At 41.5% G+C, this 23239-nt stretch overlaps 1 protein-coding gene across 1 annotated transcript in view; it reads left to right on the top strand.

The window, feature by feature from the left end:
* The window catches only part of LOC146042591 (leukocyte antigen CD37-like), a 102672-nt gene extending 85889 nt beyond the window's left edge, over positions 1-16783 (top strand). Inside the window, exons 6-9 of the mRNA XM_083162664.1 lie at positions 24-128; positions 1005-1208; positions 2210-2293; positions 15039-16783. Coding sequence (XP_083018790.1) covers positions 24-128; positions 1005-1208; positions 2210-2293; positions 15039-15116 — 471 coding nt within the window. The 3' untranslated portion in view covers positions 15117-16783. The remainder of the gene's footprint in view (positions 1-23; positions 129-1004; positions 1209-2209; positions 2294-15038) is intronic.
* The last annotated feature ends 6456 nt before the right edge of the window (positions 16784-23239 follow it).

The raw sequence follows: 23239 nt of genomic DNA, 5'->3' as shown, positions 1-23239 counted from the left end.
TTATTTTTTTGTTTTCTTCCAAGTTGAAAAACACAGTGGGGGAATATGTGAGAGATATCATAAAGAACTATGGAAATCAAACAAAACCGACAGATATGGAAGAGAATTTGGACTTTACTCAAGAACAGGTATTACTGTACATGCAATCATATGACTGCCAGTTTCACACATCCGTCTCTGTCAATGCCACGTGCATGATATCACCAGAACTGACGGTGTTCCATATATGAAGACACAATTCAATTGGCGATGCAAAAAAACTAGGAATAAATGTGCATAAAATACATTAAAACTTTCTTATGGAAACGTTGTATCAGGGATAAACACTGTTTATGTATTAAAAATATAACGATTATGTATTTTTATCTTATTCCAAGCATTGAGTATTGTTAAGCTGTCATAAGGAGCACTTGTTTCCTACAGTGGAGGAAGCCATTTTGTTTGCTATACATGTATGAGAATGCAGTATCAATTCAGTTGCAATTAGAGCCTTTCATGCTGGCTACTTAGTGCCTCTGTGGTGTCCTCTTTCCTAATAAAATGAATAGTGCCATTCTCGTAAATATTGGTTAAGCCTACAAAATGGCTGCCACCACTGTGAGTATACTTTAACGAACCTTGGGCATAATTCAGGTTGGCTCGCAAAAGCAAAATCTCTAATAGGCAAAACCATGTGCACTGCAGGTGGGGCAGATGTAACATGTGCTGAGAGAGTTACATTGGGGTGGGGTATGTTCAAACTGAAATCTATAATGCAGTGTAAAAATAAAGCAGCCTCTATTTACTTTGCACAGAAACAAAATAACTCACCCAAATGTAACTCTGTGTGCGCATGGTTTTGTCCATTAAAGAAGGCGTTTGCTTTTGCAAAGCAACCTGAATCCCCCCCCCCCCCCCCCCATGCATCCTGACATAAACAAGTGAGCCTGCTTGAAAAACTGTCTACTTTCAAAGCCTGCATGGATGACTGCCTCAGTGCTTATCTGACCAGCTGTATCTTACAGGTGGGGTGCTGCGGCTGGTATGCACCTGAAGATTGGACGACAAATCATAAGATCTCTCAAAACTCATCAGTCAGCTTGTACCCTTGCTCCTGCAGAAATGCGTCTGCCACCAAAAATGACATCTCCAATATCACAGACATTTTGGAGACCACGAGTGGATTCTGCACAACTAATGTTGGGGAGAAGTGGCCTGTGTACCAGACAGTAAGTCAGCCCTTGCTTGTGAGAACAGTGTTAACATAACATTATGTACAGCCATGGCTGGTTCTGGTCAATCCCTGTCTTCCAACCAAACCACCCCCTTTTTTATTCTCTCTTCCATTCATCTATCTTACAAAGAAACATCGGTTAAGAAAATTGAGTAAATAAAAGGGGTGGGATATATGCTCAAACAATTTATTGGCCAATTATAGGTGCATGCAAAGGAGGGGTTAATCTAAACTAGAAAAAAAACACAACAATGGGGCAGCAAAAGAGACTTCTATCTGCACAGAACATGGTAAGCCGCCAGCCACGTCTAGGCATCCCTATTCTGGTCCTACATTACATGATACAAGGAGCATTTTTATATATACAGCCCACCCTCACTACTAATGCCCTGTAAATGTGCCCCCCAGAGTGCTGGGGTATGTGCTTCCCTACCATTTTATCTGGCTCTAAGTCTAAGGGTTATGGTGCCGGCAGAACCTATGTGTATGCCATTGCCATGCTTATAGAAATAAAAAGGTTTGCAGGAGCCATACTGCAGAAACAGAGGTGGCGCCAAATAAACTTTCACTGTGTCTCCTCTACGGAGAAGAAGCAGGTCATTGAGAACCGGGTAATATTATGCTGGCGTGCCATTGTGTGGGATGTAGTTTAACAGTCCAACCCTTGCAATAAGTAGATTTAGATAGAATTCAATCTGTGACGTTATTTCCGGCGGTGGATATAGCGGCACTCACCAATCGTTTATGACAAAATGCGGTTGTTCCGACACTTGCTTCATTTAATACCGACTCTCGAGTTACAGTCAGAATGTGTCAAAAACAGCTTCGAATCCGACTGTCGGGAACGTCAAATGACCCCCCCCCCCTTCCCCAATAACTTCTCTTCATACAGCACATACAGGCACATTTGGTTTATGTTACTTATATGTTGTGTATATTTCCTTGTCTAAGCACTATTCACCTGTAACTATGTTTTACCTTTGCTGTCCCATTTAGGGCTGCATGAACAGTATTCAGAACTTTATTTTAAATAATAGCATCTATATTGTTGGAGTCTGCATAGGTATCGCCCTGCTGGAGGTAAGTGTTGATGACTTATTTTCACTGACCAATCAGTCTGCTGTTTTGTATGGCTTTGATGATTGTTGAATGACGACAGTAATAGAGACCTATACTGTGACATTTTTTTCATATTCATTATTAGTAAGTTTACATTTGTGTCAAGTACAGTAGGTCACTTTGTGTAACCGTGCGCGTGAGGCCGAGGCATCTGCACCTCTTAATCAATTGTGGGTCTCCAAATGCTCTGCCAGAGGGTTTGTAGCTCTGTAATATCTAGAGATCCACGCAAAATACTGATCTGGTGACAGCACTGATTGTTGGCGTGTAATGTCCTTACAGTAACAACTACAAGAATACATGCACTACTTACGATGCCGTGGACATTACGTGGCATCAAGAAGAACACAGACATGTGACTCAATACATTTCTCCCAAGCTGCATAATCTGCTGTTTACAGGCTCCACTGATTGGTTGATCAGGTTAGGAGGCCCATTTCATAATGAAACACAATCCCTTTAGCAATCACTTAAGAATGGTATATTCATGACTGAAGGTCGACGTGAGGTTAGGTTGACAGGGTCATTATGTCGATATGCACAAGGTTGACAGTCAAAAGGACGACATGGGTTTTTTTCTTTTTGGAGCCGACATGTGCCGACAGGCGGTATTTCATGCCCTACCATCCAGTAGGGCAGCATTTTTCAACCACTGTGCCATGGCACACTAGTGTGCCTTGAGCTGTTCTCAGGTGTGCCCCCAGAGATAAAGGTGTCCACAATAGGTTACATCCACCACTGTAATGAAATGGTTGCATGTGAGGACCAATGTATTTTATTTTTGTTACCTGTGTGGACCAGTGTGATTGTTTTTTTTCATACAGTATGTGGGTGAATGGGTTTGTTTGTTTTCCTGTGAGGGCCAATGTGTTTTTCCCCATGGGGTCTGATCGTGTTCCTTGGCTATTTCAAAATCTTGTTGGGTGCACCGTGAGTTGAAAAAGGTTGAAAATCACTGCACTAGGGCATGGGGGGGGGGGGGGGGGGAAATAAAATAGTGTGCCGAGCGTATCGAGTGCACTTTTTTTAGTGTCCATGTCAACAGCAACAACAGTCGGGACAAAAAAGTGAAAACCCCCATGTCGACCTTTTTACTGTCAACCTAATGCTTCTGTCAACCTAATGTCCCTGTTGACCTAACCCTATGTCGACCTTGTTCTTGTCGACCCTATGACCCATACCCCTTAAGAACTGATGTCCTCCTTCCAATGTTTAACAAACATTGAAAAATTTAGCTGACCGGTTTTATCACTCTACTGATTATGCCATTTATAGATGGGCCTTGCCACTGGTAATAATCGTCATTGTTATATGGGGCCCTAAATTTTTATGTTTTGGGATGTGGGAGCCTGTTCGGCACTTTTACTCATCATTTTTTTGACCCATTTTACAGGAATTTAAGTCACATCTACTTTTTTATGTGCTCACTCCATTCATATGAAGGTTAAATGCAGTTATTTGTTGTGTATCATAATTTGCATTACTCTGTGAGACTCTCCCCACCTGCCTCATTCTAGAACATGAGCAGGCAAGGACTAAAGGTGCGTACACACGGGCTATAATCGCTGGCACACTCTACTCGCTGGCAATATGGTTGCTGAGCAACCAAATTGCCAGCGAGTGGAGTGTGCACCGGTGATAAATCGCTGAGTGTGCTCTCCTGTTTTTAGCCTCCGTATGATCGCTGCTCCTGTGACCTGATTCCCTCTGCGGCTCTCCCGGCAGAGGTTCCCTTTCATCAGCGACCATCTCTAGTCACTGATGAAAAGGAGACACTGAGCAATATATCGCCCCCGTGTGTACACAGCTTTGCACTACTAACCGGCTTTGTAACTCGCCTTTTAGTTTCTGCAGTTCCTGGGCCACATGCTGGCTTTGGCTCTAGAGAAAAGATTAATGAGAAGTTCTTCCGATGATATTCTCTTCTTCCCCGTCAGGTTACGTCTTGTGTGATGTCTTGTGTTATGTTTTTGCTATGCATGTTCTGTGTGGCGTGGTTCAGCAGGAAACCTCTGCATTTGTGATAGCGTGTATTTTGCAGGAACTGCTGCGATTCTGGTGACTTAATTTAAAAAAAAAAAAATTAAAAAAAATCTCCTGCGACCAGCGATTAGAAGGGGGCTGAAAACGGGAGCGCGCACCCGGCGATTTATCGCCGGGGCACACTCCCATCACTGGCAATATGGTCCCCAGCGACCTTATTTCCAGCGATTTCAGCCCATATCGCAGCCGAGTGTACACAGCTTAAGACAAGTTGAGCTAATAAAGGCTGCAATTGCTTTTTGGTTTGCTGCAAATATAACTGTTTTCCTGTATAGACCATACAAGAACATATAGAACCTAACTTTGAATGGTGTTCAAGACCATTGTGGCTAGCAAGAAAGGTTGTCAGTCATTAACCCTTAAGCGCCAAGTAAATTTTTTATTTTTTTTAAAGGTGTGAAAATTGCCAAACATTTTAATTCATAGTAATGACTGGTAATGTTTACCTTCTATAGGAAATGTAATCTTTTTTTACACATTTTATGTGAACTTATAACAAATATGAGTGACATTTTTAGTGAATATTTTGATCATCTCTCACAGAGATGTTGGCACTCAAAGGGTTAATATCCTTCTGAAACTATCACCTGATACTTCCTTATCAGTCTTCCACTTGTTTAGTCTGCTTGCATTGATAGTAATCCAATGCTATGCACAATTATCAGTAGATTTGTTGTATGGTAATCTGAGCTGGATCATTCAAAACACAAGATCAATGCACAAGCCATATATATATACTGGGGCACCAAGAGGGGGAAAGGTACTAATTACCCAGGCCTGATAGAGGGGGTCCCGGTCCTCCCACATTACTACTATCATCCCTACATCCATATATAAAGGCTAATGGGCCCCATACATCAGCAATCACAATTAATGGTTTTCCAGATCCAGTGATTTTTTGGCCAGATAAATGGTTTCTACAATCTATTTGACTTGCCCACACATTACAGATTTATTTCCGTGATCTGCAGATTTTTCCCATCTAAAGATTGCATCTTCATATCTGGAAAGTGCCCATACATCACCTCAATCGATTGTCAATTCAGCTGTTTTACTTCTTTTCATAATTTAAATAGATGAAGAAGACGAATTGGGGATGCCCACACATATAAAAAAGAACCGCAGATAATACCAGATTATTAAACATAAAATCTGATTCAGCAATCGATTGGCCAACCCGATCAATTTTTGATCGGGATCGCCAAAAGGGGGAGCCCACACAAGATTAATTGTGACAATCATCTCCAGATCTGAGGATTGTCACAATTAATTGCTGATGTATGGGGCCCATTAGTTGCTGAATCTCCGCCTTATTTACAGCATGGCCATTGAGTAAATGAAACACCTTCAGCATGATGTCACAGATTAATTCCATGGTTATTTTGTTATCCAAAACAATGCCCTACTCCCCTTATGAAAACACACCTGTGCTCATATTTTGCCTCTCTGTCATCATTACACAGCTTATTTTTTATGTTACTTTTTGTAGTTTCCTTTCCTAGTGGTGCTGACCCCTTATCTGCATAATGCATGTTGTGAGCACATGACTGCGGGAGGGCAGACATTCTAAACTTGTGTTCCTCATTTCTGTTCTCTGACCTATGTACACATTGCTGGGTAAATCCTAGAACACAGGTGGTAGCAAATGCACAAAACATCTCCAGGGTTTAAAGTAATACACACCAAATAAATCCTTAGGTTTGCTCAATCTATTGGCTGCAGCCCTATATAGAAGTAAATGAAGGAAGAAATCCTTAAATAAATGAAAATCTGTGAATCATAAATCCGTGTTCCAGTTTAAACTCCTTATGACCTCCCAAAGGGAGACTACAGGCAACTGTATTCCCTGAGCCGTGACTGTGTTATAGCAACAGCATAAATAGGACTCTATAAAAAAAAAAGACGCAGCCTAATTCAAGAGAAAAAAAACTGGAAAGTGTTTCTCATAATAAAAGGCTAATCACAGAGTTTCTTGCTTTACTATATGATGGTATCTTCAGGGCCTGCAACAGAAATCTTGGGGCCCCATACACTGATATCTCTGGGGGACCCACCCCATCAAACGCTATCAAACCCCTCCCATGCTGGAATATAAACTGGACGCTCTCCTGTGTTGCCTGTGTTCTATCACACTGACCCTCACCCTGCGGTCTGTGCTCTATCATGCTGATACGATCCCTTACACTGAGGCCGGCGCTGTATCACACAGACGCACTCCCTCAACCTGCGGTCTGCGCATTATCACACAGACTCACTCCCTCACCCTGCGACCTGCACTATATCACACTGATGCACTCCCTCAATCTGCTTCCTGCGCTATATCACACCAACGTGCTCCCTCACCCTGCGGCCTTCACTCTACCACACTGACGCACTCCCTTACACCGTGGTCTGTGCTCTATAACACTGATATGCTATTGATATATCTGTCCCCTTCTCCACCTCCATGTAGAAAGACACTTTTGCCCAAATGCAATAGCCTGCAAGATGCAAGAAGGCCAGCTGAGTAAGCCTGGAAACTTAGTCTGTGACGCCAGGAAGTCTACCTGCTGACAAGAAGACCCCTGGTTTTCCCTTCTATAAAATGGGAACAACTTGCACCCTTCAGCCTCTCACTAGCGTAAAACATGGAATCAGTCCAAAAATTTCCACAGCATAATGATGAAGTAAAGGAGGTTAAAGCATTAGGCATTACTACCATGTCAGCATTCTGTGGTGGACTACATCCCTTATATTTAGATCCCCAAACATGTCTACATCTGCACTCCTTGCATGTTAAATACCCATTCTATTCATGTCGTGATGTGATTCAGTAGCACTGAGTGTCTTTTCATCTAACTCTTTCCATCAAAATTAATCATAATCACAAAACAATGCAAATATAATGCACAAGCAGCTGATGCTGATTAAAATTATATGTGGTATAACGATATTCTGTGTTTGACTGCAGCTTTATCTGCATACAAAATGTAGAAACTTTCCATTTCATATGCAGATACAAGCGCGGTTTCACACAGAATATAGGCATGCTGCATATTATTTTAGTCAGCAGAGTCTGCTTAAGCACTTAAGTCATACAAAGATGCCAACAAGTCACAGAAAAAAAGAGGCCCATCGCTAATGGAGTTGCACAGGACCTGTCAGCTCACACACTCCAGGCATCTCCCGCAGCATGGTGTATTGAGGCATGATGTACAGTATGAGGACACATCTGTATAAGGCAATAGTAGAAAAGAAAGGAAAGCAACACTATGAAAACAATCTAACAAGTGAATCAATTAAACATATATTTAATAAAATGTATATAAAAACAAATATCAGAATTTGATAAATATCAGGAAATAGTGACCATGTGCATCAGGAAATCAACCCAATGGGTAAAGTTATAACCTGCACTGAACCAAAGTGATAATCCCATGTGTTGGAGTCCAAGTAGCAAATTAAAGTCCTGGGTGCCACTGGAGGTGCTGATCTGGATGTTTTAGATATTGTACCACATCCCGGAAACTCAACGATCTTGCGGCTAATTTTACAGGTTGTAGAGCAAGGTCTTCCAAAGTGGTGGGATGAATCAAAAAGAATCAAAAGAATCAGCAGGTGAAATTCAAGTTCTGTACCAGAGGTCCAGGTTGTACCAACGTGTTTCGATGATATAACTAACACCTTGATAAAGCTGCTAGCTATATCAGCGATACGCATTCTGACCACCACATCCCACCACTTTGAAAGTCCTTGATCTACAACCTGCAAGATCGTTGAGGTTCCTGTATCTGGTCCAATATCATCTAAAACAGTGATTTTCAAACTTTTTACCTTGCGGCACACTAAATAATATTTTAAAATTGCCAAGGCACACCATGAGATCCCCACAGAGCAAAACACATTGGCCCCACAGGGAAAAAAAACCTATTCGGCCCCATAAAAAAAACAATCACACTGGTCCCCACAGGTAACAAAAATAAATTATATTGGCCCTTTACATGAAAAGAAGAGACCAGTAAATAACAGTTCAACTGGTGGTGGCTGTGAACTGGTTTGGGCATCTCTAGATCTGGGGGCACACTTGAGAACAGCTTAAGGCACACGTGTGCCACGGCACAGTGGTTGAAAAACACTGATCTAAAACATCAGGATCAGCACCTCCAGTGGCACCCAGGACTTTAATTTGTTACTTGGACTCCAACACATGGGATTATTGCTTTGGGTCAGTGCAGGTTATAACTTTACCCATTGGGTTGATTTGCTGATGCACATGGTCACTATTTCCTGATATTTATCAAATTCTGATATTTGTTATATAACTGTTATTAAATATGTTTTAATTGATTCAGTTGTTCCTTTTTTTCTACAATTGTTCCAAGAGGGAGCTGACTACTCGATTCAATCAGCTGCTTTGAGAAACAACACAGGACGAGAGATCATAATTAACTTTTGTTAATCCCTTTTTTCTGTATAAGACAATGGTAATATTCAAGCTCAATAGTTATAAGAAAGGACATAATAATAATAATAATTAATAATTTTATTTATATAGTGCTCTTTCTCCAATAGGACTAATGCACTTAATAGAATGAATGTAATACAGAAACAGTGAAGTACAGAAAAGCTTTTCATAAACAATACTTAAGGGAATGAAGGCAGTGCTTGAGTAAACAGGAATGTCTTGATTTTGTTTATAAAGCATTCTAGATTGGATGCCTCTAGAACTGTGCAGAGAAGTGCGTTCCATAAAGTTGGAGCCACATGGCTAAAAGCATGACCCCCAGATGAATTATGGGAGATCCTAGGTACTGCTAAAAGTCCTTCATCTACAGATCGCAGTAATCTGGTCTTGGGACTTGGTCATGTAGGGCTTTGAAACTCCGTAAATTAATCTTGAAGATGATTCGCCATTTTATAGGCAGTTAGTGAAGGGAATAGAGAATGGAAGTTATGTGGCTGGTTGGGTAACAGTCTGGCAGCTGTGTTTTGTACCAGCTGTAATCGGTGCAGTTATTTTGCTGGGAGACCAAGGTAGAGGGCATTGCAGTAATCCAAATTAGATGATACAAATGCATGTATGACTTTTGGCAGATCTTCAGAGGGTTAATGTTTGATTCTGGCTATGTTCCTTATTGGTTAGTTGCTTTTTCATTTTATTTATTTGCATGTAGAATATTCTTTCCACTGTCACATAAAATCTAATGTTTTTTTTTTTACCTCCCTCTGAGTAACTGGATTACAATAACACGCACAACCAATAATATTGTTGCATTTTCCTGATTATAATAAAAGCATCAAATAAAAAATGTTAAACATTCATTGTAGCTTGCATGCTAAGCCCTGTATGTCTTCTCAGGCACAAAGTAAATGGAAACTGTCACATTGCATAATCTTGTGAGTTGTTTGTAGTGCTTCTTGTCTGCTTTCCGGGATTATACATGTGCCAGTGAAAATATTTGGATTTGACATACAGAAAATATACATTTGTTGTTTGTTGTGTGTGTGTGTGTGTGTGTGTATATATACATATATATATATATATATATATATATATATATAATGGAGAAAGGTAACTTGCTATTAGGTATTGTTTCTTGTTTATAGTAATATTTATCTGCATTATGTCCTTGTCCTACAGAGACTTTTATACGGAATATTGGCAAGGTACAGTAACTGCAACAATGTAAAAATCCTATATGGTTCCTTAGCTGTGTAAGATATGGTGTTATTGGGTTGTGGCATAGGCCTAGCTGGTCATAAGCTAGAGCAAGTTCTGAAGCTAGCAAAATAAAGTGGGGTGTGACTGAGACAGTAACACCTCATTGGACTACATTGATAATAGGTATCGATTTCCGCCGGACCGAATGCGTACATCGTCTATTCCCGAAGACAGAGGGGCTGGGGGCGTGGCCAGCAGCTCACAAAGCCGTTGGCCATGTCCCCATAGCGGCGGAAATGGGGACATGGCCTCGCAGAAGTGAGACCACACCCCCTGATCGATAGGCCACGCCCCAGATTTTTGACCATGTGCCATAAAGTCCCGAATTGTACAACTCTAACTTCTAGAAGGTGCTAAATAAATAAGAAGTATAATCTGACTGGCTACTATGGGCAAGCCCCATCTTAGTAAATTTACCTCACATAGGTACTTTGGCTCCAAATGGGTATTACTGGTAATGTTGGTTGCAAAAGTTTAGTACAATGACAACTGAATGTAATAATTTGGTCTGTTCACCTAGTACAGCAGAAAATTATGTGACAGAAAGTTATGATATTACACATTGCATGTCAGCCTCGGATTGCTCTATTATGCAAATTGTGTAACACTTGACAGAACTGAGGCTGCTAATTATGCAGGAGAACACATGACTACTGTATTTACCTGATACCATCGTCACAGACATACAACATACTGTAACTGGATTGCCAGCTTAGAGTAGGAGCATGGTGGTTATTTCCAGGATCTGCATATCAGTTACAGAAGGGAGAACACTTTTTTTTACTTCATCAACGTCATGATCAAGGATTTCTGCCAAATGGTTATAATAGTTAACTGATGTTTACAGAACACAGGATGAGATGAACTTAGTTCTGGGCCAGAATGGAAAAAAAACACATATGAGCACATATTATAATGTGCATGATGGAGCAAGTTACTAAACAAAAGAGGACCCTATTAGGTAACCTGCTCTCACCATGCCCAATAAACCAACTGCAAACCTAAAAAAAACCTCTTGGGTCACCTCAGATGCCAGTTCTACTTTCAAATCTCTGCTCACAATTACTGTCAAAACTAGTCAGGATTTATCACACAAAGGGGTTAGAGCACAGGTTCTCAGACTTGGTCCTCAGGACCCCACACAGTGCATGTTTTCCAGATCTCCTCACAGAGGGCCTTATTCTGGTTCACTCTCAGAGGCAAATTCCTTCTCAAATGGACAAAACCATGTGCACTGCAGGTGGGGCAGAAGCCCACAGGTTTCTATAGTTCTCACTATAAAATGATGACATTAGCTGAAAAACACCCCCTTTGGAAAGTGATATTTTCTAGAGCTTAATGCATGTGGCCACAACATAGCTAAGTCTTTGCCTCCATGGATGCCTCCACATTGTTTAAAAGTATGCTGTATTGTAGCTGTCACTGAGGACAATTTAGCTGTATTGTACCATGGGCAAGATAACCTTGAGCCTGAACTCACAGAGCTTTTCAATTGTTAGCCCATTTCCTTCCACACTAAGCCAATAGCTACATAGAGCTATGGGTATACCCTGAATACTGCTGATTTCAGTTTGCACCTCCGGAGGGTATAATAGAAGTCTGTGGTAGGTGGAGACTGCGGGCTTATGGCAGGCTTGTTACAAGCCCGCGGTAAGTACAGCAGCTAATTGAATATGCCCCTTAGTGTAGTTATCTAGCTATACATCTAGTATACACTCATAGTACTATACATTGGCATTGTAGCCAGTCAAATATTCCCCACTCCTTTGTCAGCCATATATTGCAGTTACCCACTTCTAAGTCATACATTACACATAACTACCCTTCCCACCCTGTAAGCTGTACATTACCCAGATATTTCACTCATAAGCTTTCTGAAACCTTCTCTCCACTTCTCAGTGATGCCTGGTGTCCTCATATAAGGCCTAATTCAGGTGGTCAATGTTTTAAATCAGTACATGCATCTGAGTCACATAGCGAATGGGTCCCAATTGGGTTACAGTCTGAGGATTTAAGTGGGTGTTCCTGGGTGGTAATGGGGGTGGAGAAGGCGATGCGTGTGTGCTGCAGTCATGTCACAGATAGAGGCTGCGTTCAATGATGCACAGCCGCTCCACAGGAAGCCACTCTCAGACGGAGAAACTGCAGCCACCATTGTGCTGCGTCTAAATAAGCATCAGATGCTGCGAGTGGGAGCGTCAGTTCTGTACAAAACGGAGGCAGTGTCAGAATCAGTCCCATAAGTGCTTGTTTAATAGTGTAATCCTTAAGACAACAGGACCCTGCTTTGTTGGGTGGGTGGGGGCTGGGGGTGGTCTCATTTAAATCTCCCACACATAAGCTTATTATATTCTGTACAGGTACTGAAAGTGAGTCCTGTATACATACGGTGCAATTTGGTTACTCATCAATTTTGGCTTAATATCTCTCAGTAATATACTGTACCACTTAGCGACCATACTGCTCAGTGTACCGGTTTCATCAGCGACCAGTGACTTTGGATGAAAATTACACGATATTCTGTCTCATTCTCTCTCTACCTCATTTTGACTAGAAATCACTGGTGTACAGTGCATTGTGCACAGCGGCCGGCTGGCAACTTTTAGCCTGGGGGGCAAGTCCAGAGCACTGGCCCATAAGTAACAGCGCATCGTTAAATTTAGGTTTTTCGGTTTAAAAATATGTATTAATAAAACAATAAAAACAATACTAGGACACCACAGGCTGCTCCCCTGTATAATAATAGGACCCCACAGGCTGCTCCCCTGTATAATATCAGGACACCACAGGCTACTCCCCCTGTCTTATAATAATAACAGGACAACACAGGCTGCTCCCCTGTATAATAATAGGACCCCCACAGGCTGCTCCTCCTGTATAATAAAAGTACACCACAGGCTGCTCCCCCTGTATAATAACAGGACCCTACAGGCTGCTCCCCTGTATAACATGACCCCACAACATTTTTGTTGGTAAGCTGCTCTAACAGAGGTGTGTCACTCAGGTGCCAAAAGGGAGGGGCAATTCTGTCTTGGAAAAAACATTTGGTATCCCAATTGCACACTGAGTGAAACATAACTACATATTAATCAGATAACACAGAGATTTTGGTTGCGTATATCTGCAGATATAGGGCTAAGTCCCCAGGCCGTACGTCAAGGCATCTCTGTCACTGGGGGTCCCTAATACTGGGTTTGGGGTGTGGGCCCCCAACATACAGATTAATATGTAGTTATGTTTCACTCAGTGTGCAATTGGGATACCAAATGTTTTTTCCTAACATGACCCCACAGGCTGCTCCCCCTGTATAATAATAACGGGACCCCCACAGGCTGCTCCCCCTGTATAATAATAACGGGACCCCACAGGCTGCTCCCCCTGTATAATAATAACGGTCCCCTACAGGCTGCTCCCCCTTATAATAATAACTGGACCCCCACAGGCTGCTCCCCCTTATAATAATAACTGGACCCCACAGGCTGCTTACCTGATCTTGATGCCAGACACTGAGTCAGGCTGCAGCATGGGGAAGTAGGTAGGGATGGCCATCGACTATCGACGTTCCCAAAACATTGATGGTCGGGACCTAGTACTCAATGTTTTGGGCATCGATAGGTGAGGGTTGAATAGTTTGATGGCATCCGATGGCTATTTTTTTTCCCCTGCTGGCCAGCTGCCCGGCTATACTACCCTCTCCGAGTCCTAGTCGGAGCAGGAGCCAGGAGCCGGCCGGGCGATGGTTCTCACCATCGTCTACTTGCCCATGCAGAGAGGAAGAACGGGCCCGGGGCGGCCGTCGACGCCGGGAGGTGCGCGCATGCGTGATAGAACTATACCTGGCGCGCTGGATAATAAGGTTTCTTCTGCGCATGGTGGGAACCATCGATGGCTGCCAATAGAATGGTTTATAGCCATCGATGGTTCTTGGATAAACTGCCATCGATGCTCCTAGCTAAATATCGCCCACAACACACAAAAAACAGGGGTGATATGTCCCTCAGTGACCGTTTAGCCAGCAATATGTGTGTACAGGGCTTTAGTGTATATTCTGGAAGAATATGACATGGAAATGTCATTCATCTGTACGTAATGAGCTGAAGAGCAAGTACTTATGACACGCATTAACACTTTGCTATCATACATGCAAAATATAATTTCTCTAGCAGTTTCAACAATGTTTTTTAATAAGCTATAAATGTATTTCTCCAATGTGACAAACAACTGATAGTGGTTTTGGTCTACAGCCAAATCTTCTCAGTTTCATTAACATGTATGTTCAGTCAGTGCATTTTAAATGTTAAATTAGGTGTGTGTGTGTGGGGGAGGGGTTGTATGCCTTCCTTAAGAAAGTACAGCTGACTTGGGAAGTCCATGGCTTTACAGTTTCCAATGGGTTCCTATAGTCCCACAACAGGAGAACCACTTGTGTTTCTTGGATTTACAATATGCAGTATTACAGTCAGTGGAGGAACTTGTGCGTGGTTGGCCAGGGTGCAAAATATAAACTGGGCCACCTCCTGCACCCCAACCCAAGATCACAATATGCAACACGGCAGTGGGTGACAGGCGGGGCAGAGTGTGACAGGGAAAAACAGTGGGTGACAGGAAGAGGCTGACAGGGGCAGCGGTGGGCCCCTTAGTACTTGGGGGCCCAGGTGCTCAGCATCTGGTAGTTCCGCCTCTGATTACAGTATCTTTTCTGTAGAATTAAATGCAAGTTCTGGGGTTTATTTGCTAACGACTGCGTTTACAAAAGTGGATGGTGTTGCTCGTAGCAACCAATCAAATTATAGCTATTATCTTCTAGAAGGTGTAAATGATAAGTGGAATCTGACGGGTTGCTATGGGCAACAGCTCCGCAATAGTAAACACCCTCTTTGGTAAATGTACCTCCTAGTGTGTTGCCAGACATATTCCTTTGGTAATCTCTAACACGCTGATACCCTCTTGTCTGTTTCCCAGCTCTTTGTCATGACGTTGTCGATGTGTCTGTGTAGAAATCTGGATCAAAACTACAACAAACTTGCCCGCTATTCCTAGAAGACCACTCAGTCGCCTGGCACAGTATGAGAAAGGAGGAGGACTGTTAAATGAGCATCAAACCACAGCCAAGAAACTGCATGTTCTTTTTCTGCTTGTTATCCATATCTCACCCATTAGGAGAGACCTCACCTACCACACCCACTTCAGCTTTATCGGTTCTCTATACCAACAATCGCCACTTTTTCAAGTATTTGGAGTTTATGGATTTGGAAACATGGTTAGCAAAAGCAGCATTCCATTTAATAAGGACCTCACAATCAGACTTATTTTTATATGTGAAATGTTTAACCAAGACCTTACCTTTTGCAGTATTTAGAGAACCCTACTGGTGAATTGTCATGTAGTTTTTTATGTTGTGTTTTTATGTACTTCAAGAGCCATCATCCTCAAGGAACAACTAAAGGAATTTACTTTATGTCTCTGGTACTATGGCCAGCTCTCCAATACAACAGAGACATCTAGTGGCCATTATGCGTATTACAAAATCGTTTGGTTTCTTATTTGTTTAATTACTTCTGATACCAAGGATACGGAATTGAAGAAAAAAAACAAAAACTACAATACAGGAGAAAAATTTTTTTACTTAATGGAGCGAATTAGTGCTCTGGTTAATATAGGTTCACAAGGCCATTTTGATTAATTGTTTTTCTTCCATGTTGCTTTTCTTGTGCATTTTATTTTTGTTGTTGTTTTGTTTTTGCCTTATGCTGGCTACACATCAGAACAATGTGGTCTCAATTCCCCCAATTTGATACAATCTCAACAGATTGTATGTAAATTGGGCATATTTTGGCATGTTTTAGATCCGATTCTGATCCGATGTGCGCCCCCGCCGGTCGTTTTGGAGATCCTACCTGCTGCAGTCAGGGTTTGTAAAAGATCCCTTCTGCTGGGAGCAGATCATGATCGTTCTAGTGTGTATCCTACGTAAGTAAAAAAAAATTCTATCAATTGATCTAAAGACATGACACCCCCCTCCCAAACACACATACATACACACACACACACACACACACACTCACACTCACCTTTATTTTTAATAATACAATTGAGGGAACATGGACACCAGTGCAGAATTAAGGCCTTTTTGGAATTTACTACTCTCTGTTTTGTCCCATAAATACACATATTTTTTTTTAATAGAGAAACTGCTGCCACCTTCTACTACATGATTGTTTCAGTAGTGAAACTACATCTCTTTCTCACACACGCACAAACACATATATCCTGAAGAAGGGAAACACATCCCCAAAACTTCACTTATATTTTACAAGGAGCATTCTCACTATGTCACCTCCTATTGGCCAGAGAAGCCATCTTGCTCTTTAAATTTATGTTGTTTGGATTAAAAATAAAATTGACATTTATGAAGTGCCCAGCCATTAGACATTAAGAAAGGATAGGTTCTTTTTTATATAAGAAAATATGTATGACAATAGGTTTTCAACCATTCCAGGTAAGTGGGTGTATGTGTGTGTGTGTTTGAGAGTCAAATTGCATATATTCTCCGCTGAAAAATAACATTTACAGTATGGGTTTAATCTGTGATTCTTTGATAAATATGTGATAGTTCTGTGTGATGGTTGGAAGCCTGGATTATATGATAACACAGCTGAAGTTTTCATTGATCAAACATAAATGTGATTAAAGAAAAACTATGTAGACCACGGTGTTCTGTGCTTTGGTCATAATGAATATGCATTTTGTAATATATATACTGTATATAAGTCCAATCTTTGAACTACAGATTTATTTATCACACCCTCATGAAAACACAAGCACAGTTGTTGTCTTTATGATATGTTCCTGGCTCAATTTAGGCAATGATTATTCTCAGTGCAGAGATAATAACTTGCACTAACCCATAGACAGTCAGATAACTTACTTGCTTCATTCGCCATCCTGCACTGAATCATTCATTGTCTTCTGCCTTTGAAACTATCGCACACAACGCAGACTCACAGCAGCCACCCTGAGCTTGGTAAAATATGGCTCTTATAGTTTAAGCTGAGAACCTGAATGGGTTCCCGACGGCCACCTGCTATTCTCCCTCGTGCCCACAGCGTGGCGAGCGCAGCAAGCCCGCAAGGGGATTTGTTGCGCTCACCATGCTGTCTGAGTCCGGCCAGTCGGGATCCCTACGTCGGGCTAATGACTGTCGGGACCCCGACTGTCGGACCCCTATACCACACCCAGCTGAATATGGTGGTAAAAAAGGTCTCACGTAGAAATATGTTGCGCGCTAGGGGGATATAACCAGCTGCTGACTGTAGGGGAATACTCAATCCCCAATCATGCAGAGAATGGAAACCAAGGAGTTTAGACAGTGCTTGAAACTGGGTGTTCTATTAAACATTCAAAGTCTACGAATGCGACAAAATACCATTATCATTACGAAAGTAATATATGCATTTTAATTAAATAAAAAACAGAATAAATAAAATACACAGGGTATAAACACCGGCTGGTGATTAGTAAAAAAGAAAAGAGTAAGTCCGGCAATTCCCAAATCGCTAATATGATGCTTTAGAATAGCCAGTCCTTTGTCTACATTGGGTTAGTGGGGTTAATGGTTAGTTTGTCAGGGGTTAGTAATTCCTCTGTCCCCAATACTGTATTTCCTTTTACTCGCAAGGGTTAATGGTAATAATTTAAAACCTAGGGAAAGTAGCCCTCCAGATATTAAAGCGGCGGCAGACTCTGCTCCACCAGACTTCAGGTGAATTATACTTGCGGCCTCCGCCCGTAGTTACAAGTCTGTCAGTCGAGGTGCCGGCCGGTGATACTCTGTGGCCACAGTTGATCCGAACTGACGCGTTTCTCCTCCTTAGTGCATCGGAGGCTTTCTCAAAGATCCTATCATGGTGGTATATACATATTAAGTGATGTGTTGTCTACACTGTCCTGGGACGAGTTGTAACTGTGCTTCGTGTTCCTGTTGTGCTAGATGATGGGATAACATGGCTATATATAAGGCCATTCCTTTGATCAATCTAGACCAATTAGACAGTAATTGCCACACTGTCACTGATGTTGAGGATTATTCAGCCAGTAAAGGTTAGATCAGGTCCTTCCCTAGCTCAAAATACAGATGGTCACCATGACTGTTAGGTGGTTGGTAATTGCCTAATCACACTAATGGGAGGCCATGGGATCTGGAGGTTTAGTTGACCGTTGAACAACCAATAGATGCTAATTAACCTCAAATCTCAGAATTACCTTCAATACAGTGAGTCAGTAGCAAAACTATAACAGATGCAAAATATGGGGTGCACATGAGCTCAGGTTTCATAGGGGGCCCCGGCTGTACACCCTACAGAGAATATTCATACACCGTATTGTGCCCATCTTGGGAAATGGGTCATATCATAATTCAAACTTGTCATCCCAGTACAAAGAAACTTAGCTTATGTCTTGTCCTTGATGTAAGATCACAATAATATTACACCACCTCCTCCTTTTGCAAAATAAACTGAGCAGAACTTTTTTTTATCTTATGCATTGCAATCAAATGTACAGTTCACCGACAAAATAAATCAAAAAAGTTGAACAGTTCATAAATTTTATCTGTTTTACGTTTTGCTATGTATTTTTTGTATGTTTTCATTTACAACAGTATTAGCATGGGATTTAATAAATAATTTTCCAATGAAATGCAATTGTAAAATGTATAAATTATTTATCCAGTATTCATATTGTCACAATTAACGTTTTTTTTTAAATTGAGTAATTTTTTAAATGGAATTTTTCCTTTTAAACAATGCATCAACATAAAATAAAAAGAAGACGGAATGTGGCAGACATATATGTTTATACATTTGGCATATAGAGTAAAAAAGTAATCAATATCAAAATCAAAACAGGAAACATGCCAAACCTCATAACATAGAAACAGAATATACAAGTATCTGATGGCGCCATTTGAGTTCACTTATCCTGAGAACATAGAACATATAAAAAAATATCTTACATAAATGCGCTACCATTATACAGTAGATCCTAAGTAAATGACCACATATGAAAACAGAAAAAAATACAAGGAAACAAATATAACCACATCTGCCAAAAAAAGAGAGGGTACTTATAAGAAACTGTATTGATTTTATAAGATAAAGTATATTTCTTTGTCAATTTTGAAGCGTCAGTTACCTTTCAAAGTTCCCTCCACTTGAATCAATACATTTTTTTCAAAATGTATTTATTTTATTTATTACCAGTTTCTTATATAGCGCACTCACACATATTCAGCAGCGCTTTACAGAGAATATTTGAACATTCACATCAGTCCCTGCCCCAGTGGAACTTATAATCTATATTCCCTACCACATGTACAAATGCACACATTCATTTTAGGGTTAATTTTGATGTGAGCTAATTAACCTACCAGTATATTTTTGGATTATGGGAGTACCTGGAGGAAACCCAAGCAAGCACGGGGGGATTATACAAACACAGTAAGGGTGGGAATCAAACCCATGTCCTCAGCTCTGTGAGGCAGTAATGCTAACCATTACACCACCCGAGCTGCCCCAAATGGCAAATGTTTGTTTTTTTATATCGATCAAAACATGTTTTCAACTCATCGTCATTGATGACTTTTGCTGTTTTTTTTTTCCACCTCTTCAATATCAGGGAAACGTTTTTCATTAAAGTCTCTTTTCATTTGAGGAAAATAAAAATTGCACATTGTGAGATTGGGTGAACTCGGTGGGTGAGATAAAGCTGTCATGTCTTTTTTTTTAAAACTTTATTGGTGCGAGGGGGAATCGCCATATGCGGCTGCACAAGCAGCGACACCCGCGGCTAAATGCAGCGGGTTCCCTGCATTAGCCGCGGGCCTCGCTGTTTGGAGGAATCCTCGCCGTCCTGTGACAGCGAGGATTCCCCCGGAATGTAGAATTGGGTGAGCGGCCGGGCGAGGGGGTTAAACAGCAAAGGTAGCTGATTTTCTGCGATTCCAGCCGTTTAACTCCCTTGCCGGACGCTCACCCCAACATTAAATACTACCCTATGTAGTGGTGCCAAAAGTGTATGAAACTCAGGCAGGCATGAAATTTCTGACTACCAAGTCTTCGCAATTATATCCCTATTAGTAGGCATATCAATGAAGTGCCAATAAAGGTACTGCTTCCTAAACCAAGTGGATCTGCATATGGAGAGCAATGATGTTATCGGGGGGTTGTGGACACAATAGTGGTGAATTTAAAGATTGGACATAGTGACGAAATTGTAAGCACATATACAAATGAGAGTGGATTCATAAGATGCCTTTTTGACACCAGAGTTTGTATCTGGAATTTTCGAGAGATGGTGAAAAGTGTGGGTTTCCACATAAGTGCATATTAATGAAAATCCAGGCATAAGTATCCCTAAAGAGGACATTTGAAAGGAGTTGTATGGGGAGTTGGGCTTTGGGGGTATGTAACGGCACTGCTGGAGCATACGAGTGAAATAATGCCTCATCTATTGATAAATTAGAATATTGTTCATTTCGGAAAAGCCAATCGGCTACATATCTAAACAGAGTGGATTTAGCGAACACCCTTGCCACACCTTTGCCAAAATAAACCAGGATTATCTGTATGGGATTGGTTATGAAAAGCAAAATCTACCCATGCTGCTTCTAACGTAGATTTAAATTTCCTAGAAGATGTAAGCTTTGCAGGGAAGCGCCACTGAGAGCTGGTTCTTACAAGGAACTGGCCTTGAATATCTATCCACACTGGCGCATTGTCAGAAATAGGGATAGGTTCAATACAAGGTACAAATGCCTCCAACACCCTTGCAGATAAAGAATCGGATTCATACAAGTAATTGAGTCTAGAAAAGTTGGGTGTCTGCCCAAGGAAGCAATTCATTGATCATATGTAGAATGAATGATTTAGGACTGTATACATTACACAATGTATATCTAGAACCAAAGCGGCCTTGTGGATCAGACTTCAGTGAATGGATGGTATTGGGGATAACTTTATGGAGCAGAATAACAACTCCTCTGGCCTCACAACCTCTATAGTAATTAATGACATTACCAACAGTGCAGCCAACACAGCAGGTGATGATAGATAAGGAGATTTGGAGAAGGGCTTATCCCAATACAGGTTGAGTATCCCTTATCCAAAATGCTCGGGACCAGAAGAATTTTAGATAACGGATTATTTTGGAATATTTTTATATTTGAATGAGATATCTTGAGGTATCTTACATTTATGTTGTATAAGCACATCAAACACATGAAATACATACAAATATATTTTATTTGTGCATGAAACAAGGTTTTAAAAAATGAAACAAAGTTTGTGTATAATCTCAGGCACTGAATTTGAATGCCAAGCAATCATGTCCTTGCACATATTTAGTGCCGATTACATGTTATTTCATCAGTAGTGCCAGTTACAGATGTAGCCAGTAGTGCCAGTTACATGTTATTTCCCCAGTAGTGCCAGTTACAGATGTACCCAGTAGTGCCGGTTACATGTTATTTCACCAGTAGTGCCAGTTACAGATGTAGCCAGTAGTGCCAGTTACATGTTATTTCACCAGTAGTGCCAGTTGCAGATGTAATCAGTAGTGCCAGTTACATGTTATTTCACCAGTAGTGCCAGTTACAGATGTAATCAGTAGGTTTTTAGCAAAAAATAAAAGTACATTTTGGAGACTGGCTTTTGGAATTTGGATAACGGATATTTGGATAAGTAATACTAAACCTGAATTAGATTATTACATTATTCTTGTATCCTGTATTGGATTATTGTCCATGGATTGTGAATCAGAGGCCTGAATAACCTTGTGCACAAATGTCTGGGAATCAACCTCATCTGTAAATTCTCTGGAGCCTTGGGGGGTGTCAATATGGAGTTTAGTAGGATACAAAAGAGTGACTTTTGTGTAATTTTTGCTCAATTGCAAGCAGAGGACATATTCCTGCATGCTCCCGAGAAGTCTTGGAAAATAAGAAGGTGTAGTCCGTCCAATTGCAATGGGCCTTTCTGTTTCGCTGAAAACCAAATGATTTCTTTATGTTGAAAGTTCAGACATTTGATATAACGGCTTGAGGACTGGAGACATTAGAATCACGTTGAAGGCCTAAACTATGAGCTTTTCCAAATTCCAAGGATGAGACTTCTAAATGATACCCAGTAGTTGTGGGCGCTCAGAGAGAAACAACTGGTTAGATCGGGGCCTTTTAATGATTCCTTGAGGTCCACAATTCTCAAGTCGTTCCATTTGGATCTGTTCTAGAGATTGTTAACCTTCGTGAAGAATATCGGCACTGATTCAGGCCGGTTCACACAGGTCCAAATTCGTCCCTGTCCCCAATGCTGGGGAACTGCATAGGCGCTAATGCGCATGTGCAGACCCCCGAAGCGAGTGCCCTCAGTGAAAATGTAATTCACGGGGTGCTCGCTGCCTGATTGACAGGCAAGGGGCGTTCCGGGTGTACACCCAGCATTTCATGGGTGTGCCCACAAAAATGGTGGGCGCGCCCATAGAAATTCTGGGAGGGCCCCTGCGAACGCAGGCACGCCCCTGTCTGATCAAGGCGGGTGGATGTCACATGAAGTCAGCGCCCGTGCCCAATTTGCAGAAGACCGGTCAACTGAAAAGTAAGTCCTGGCTTTCTTTCAGCAGCGAACGGAGGAAAAATAATTTGATGGTGAATAATCAATAATGTAAGTAGACATCCGCTCGCAACGTAGCGAGGTGATTCTGGCTGCGGGTGTGTGTGCTTTGCCGGGGAGGCGTTAACCTGCTTGTTAGGCTTATAGCGCAGCCTAGCGAGCAGGTCTGAACCGGGCCTATTGTTTGGGTAGAAGATAAAGAGGCAACTTGCTGCTTCAGGTGGTAAATATTGTGGAAATCAGATCCAATCCTATTCTCATTTGCAGAGACCTGATGGGAGACAGAGGTTGAGAGTTAAGGTGAGCCGCCACACTTATACATTTGTCTGCTTGTTTTTGTTACGGTCTCTTTTATGGCTCTGACTATCTCATCATAGGAAACTGTAGAGGCTGGTACAGTATGCCAGGAGTAGTGCAACAATCTGAGTAGAATCACCTTTATCCCAGTACCTCTTGTACATTGACCTCTAGGAGTAGGCAGGGCTACAAACTTATCCA

Source organism: Crinia signifera, chromosome 19 (genome assembly GCF_055691185.1).
Source record: "Crinia signifera chromosome 19, ASM5569118v1, whole genome shotgun sequence".
NCBI classification, from domain to species: Eukaryota; Metazoa; Chordata; class Amphibia; order Anura; family Myobatrachidae; genus Crinia; species Crinia signifera.
Note: the sequence above shows the minus strand (reverse complement) of the source record. Positions and strands in the feature narration are given on the sequence as shown.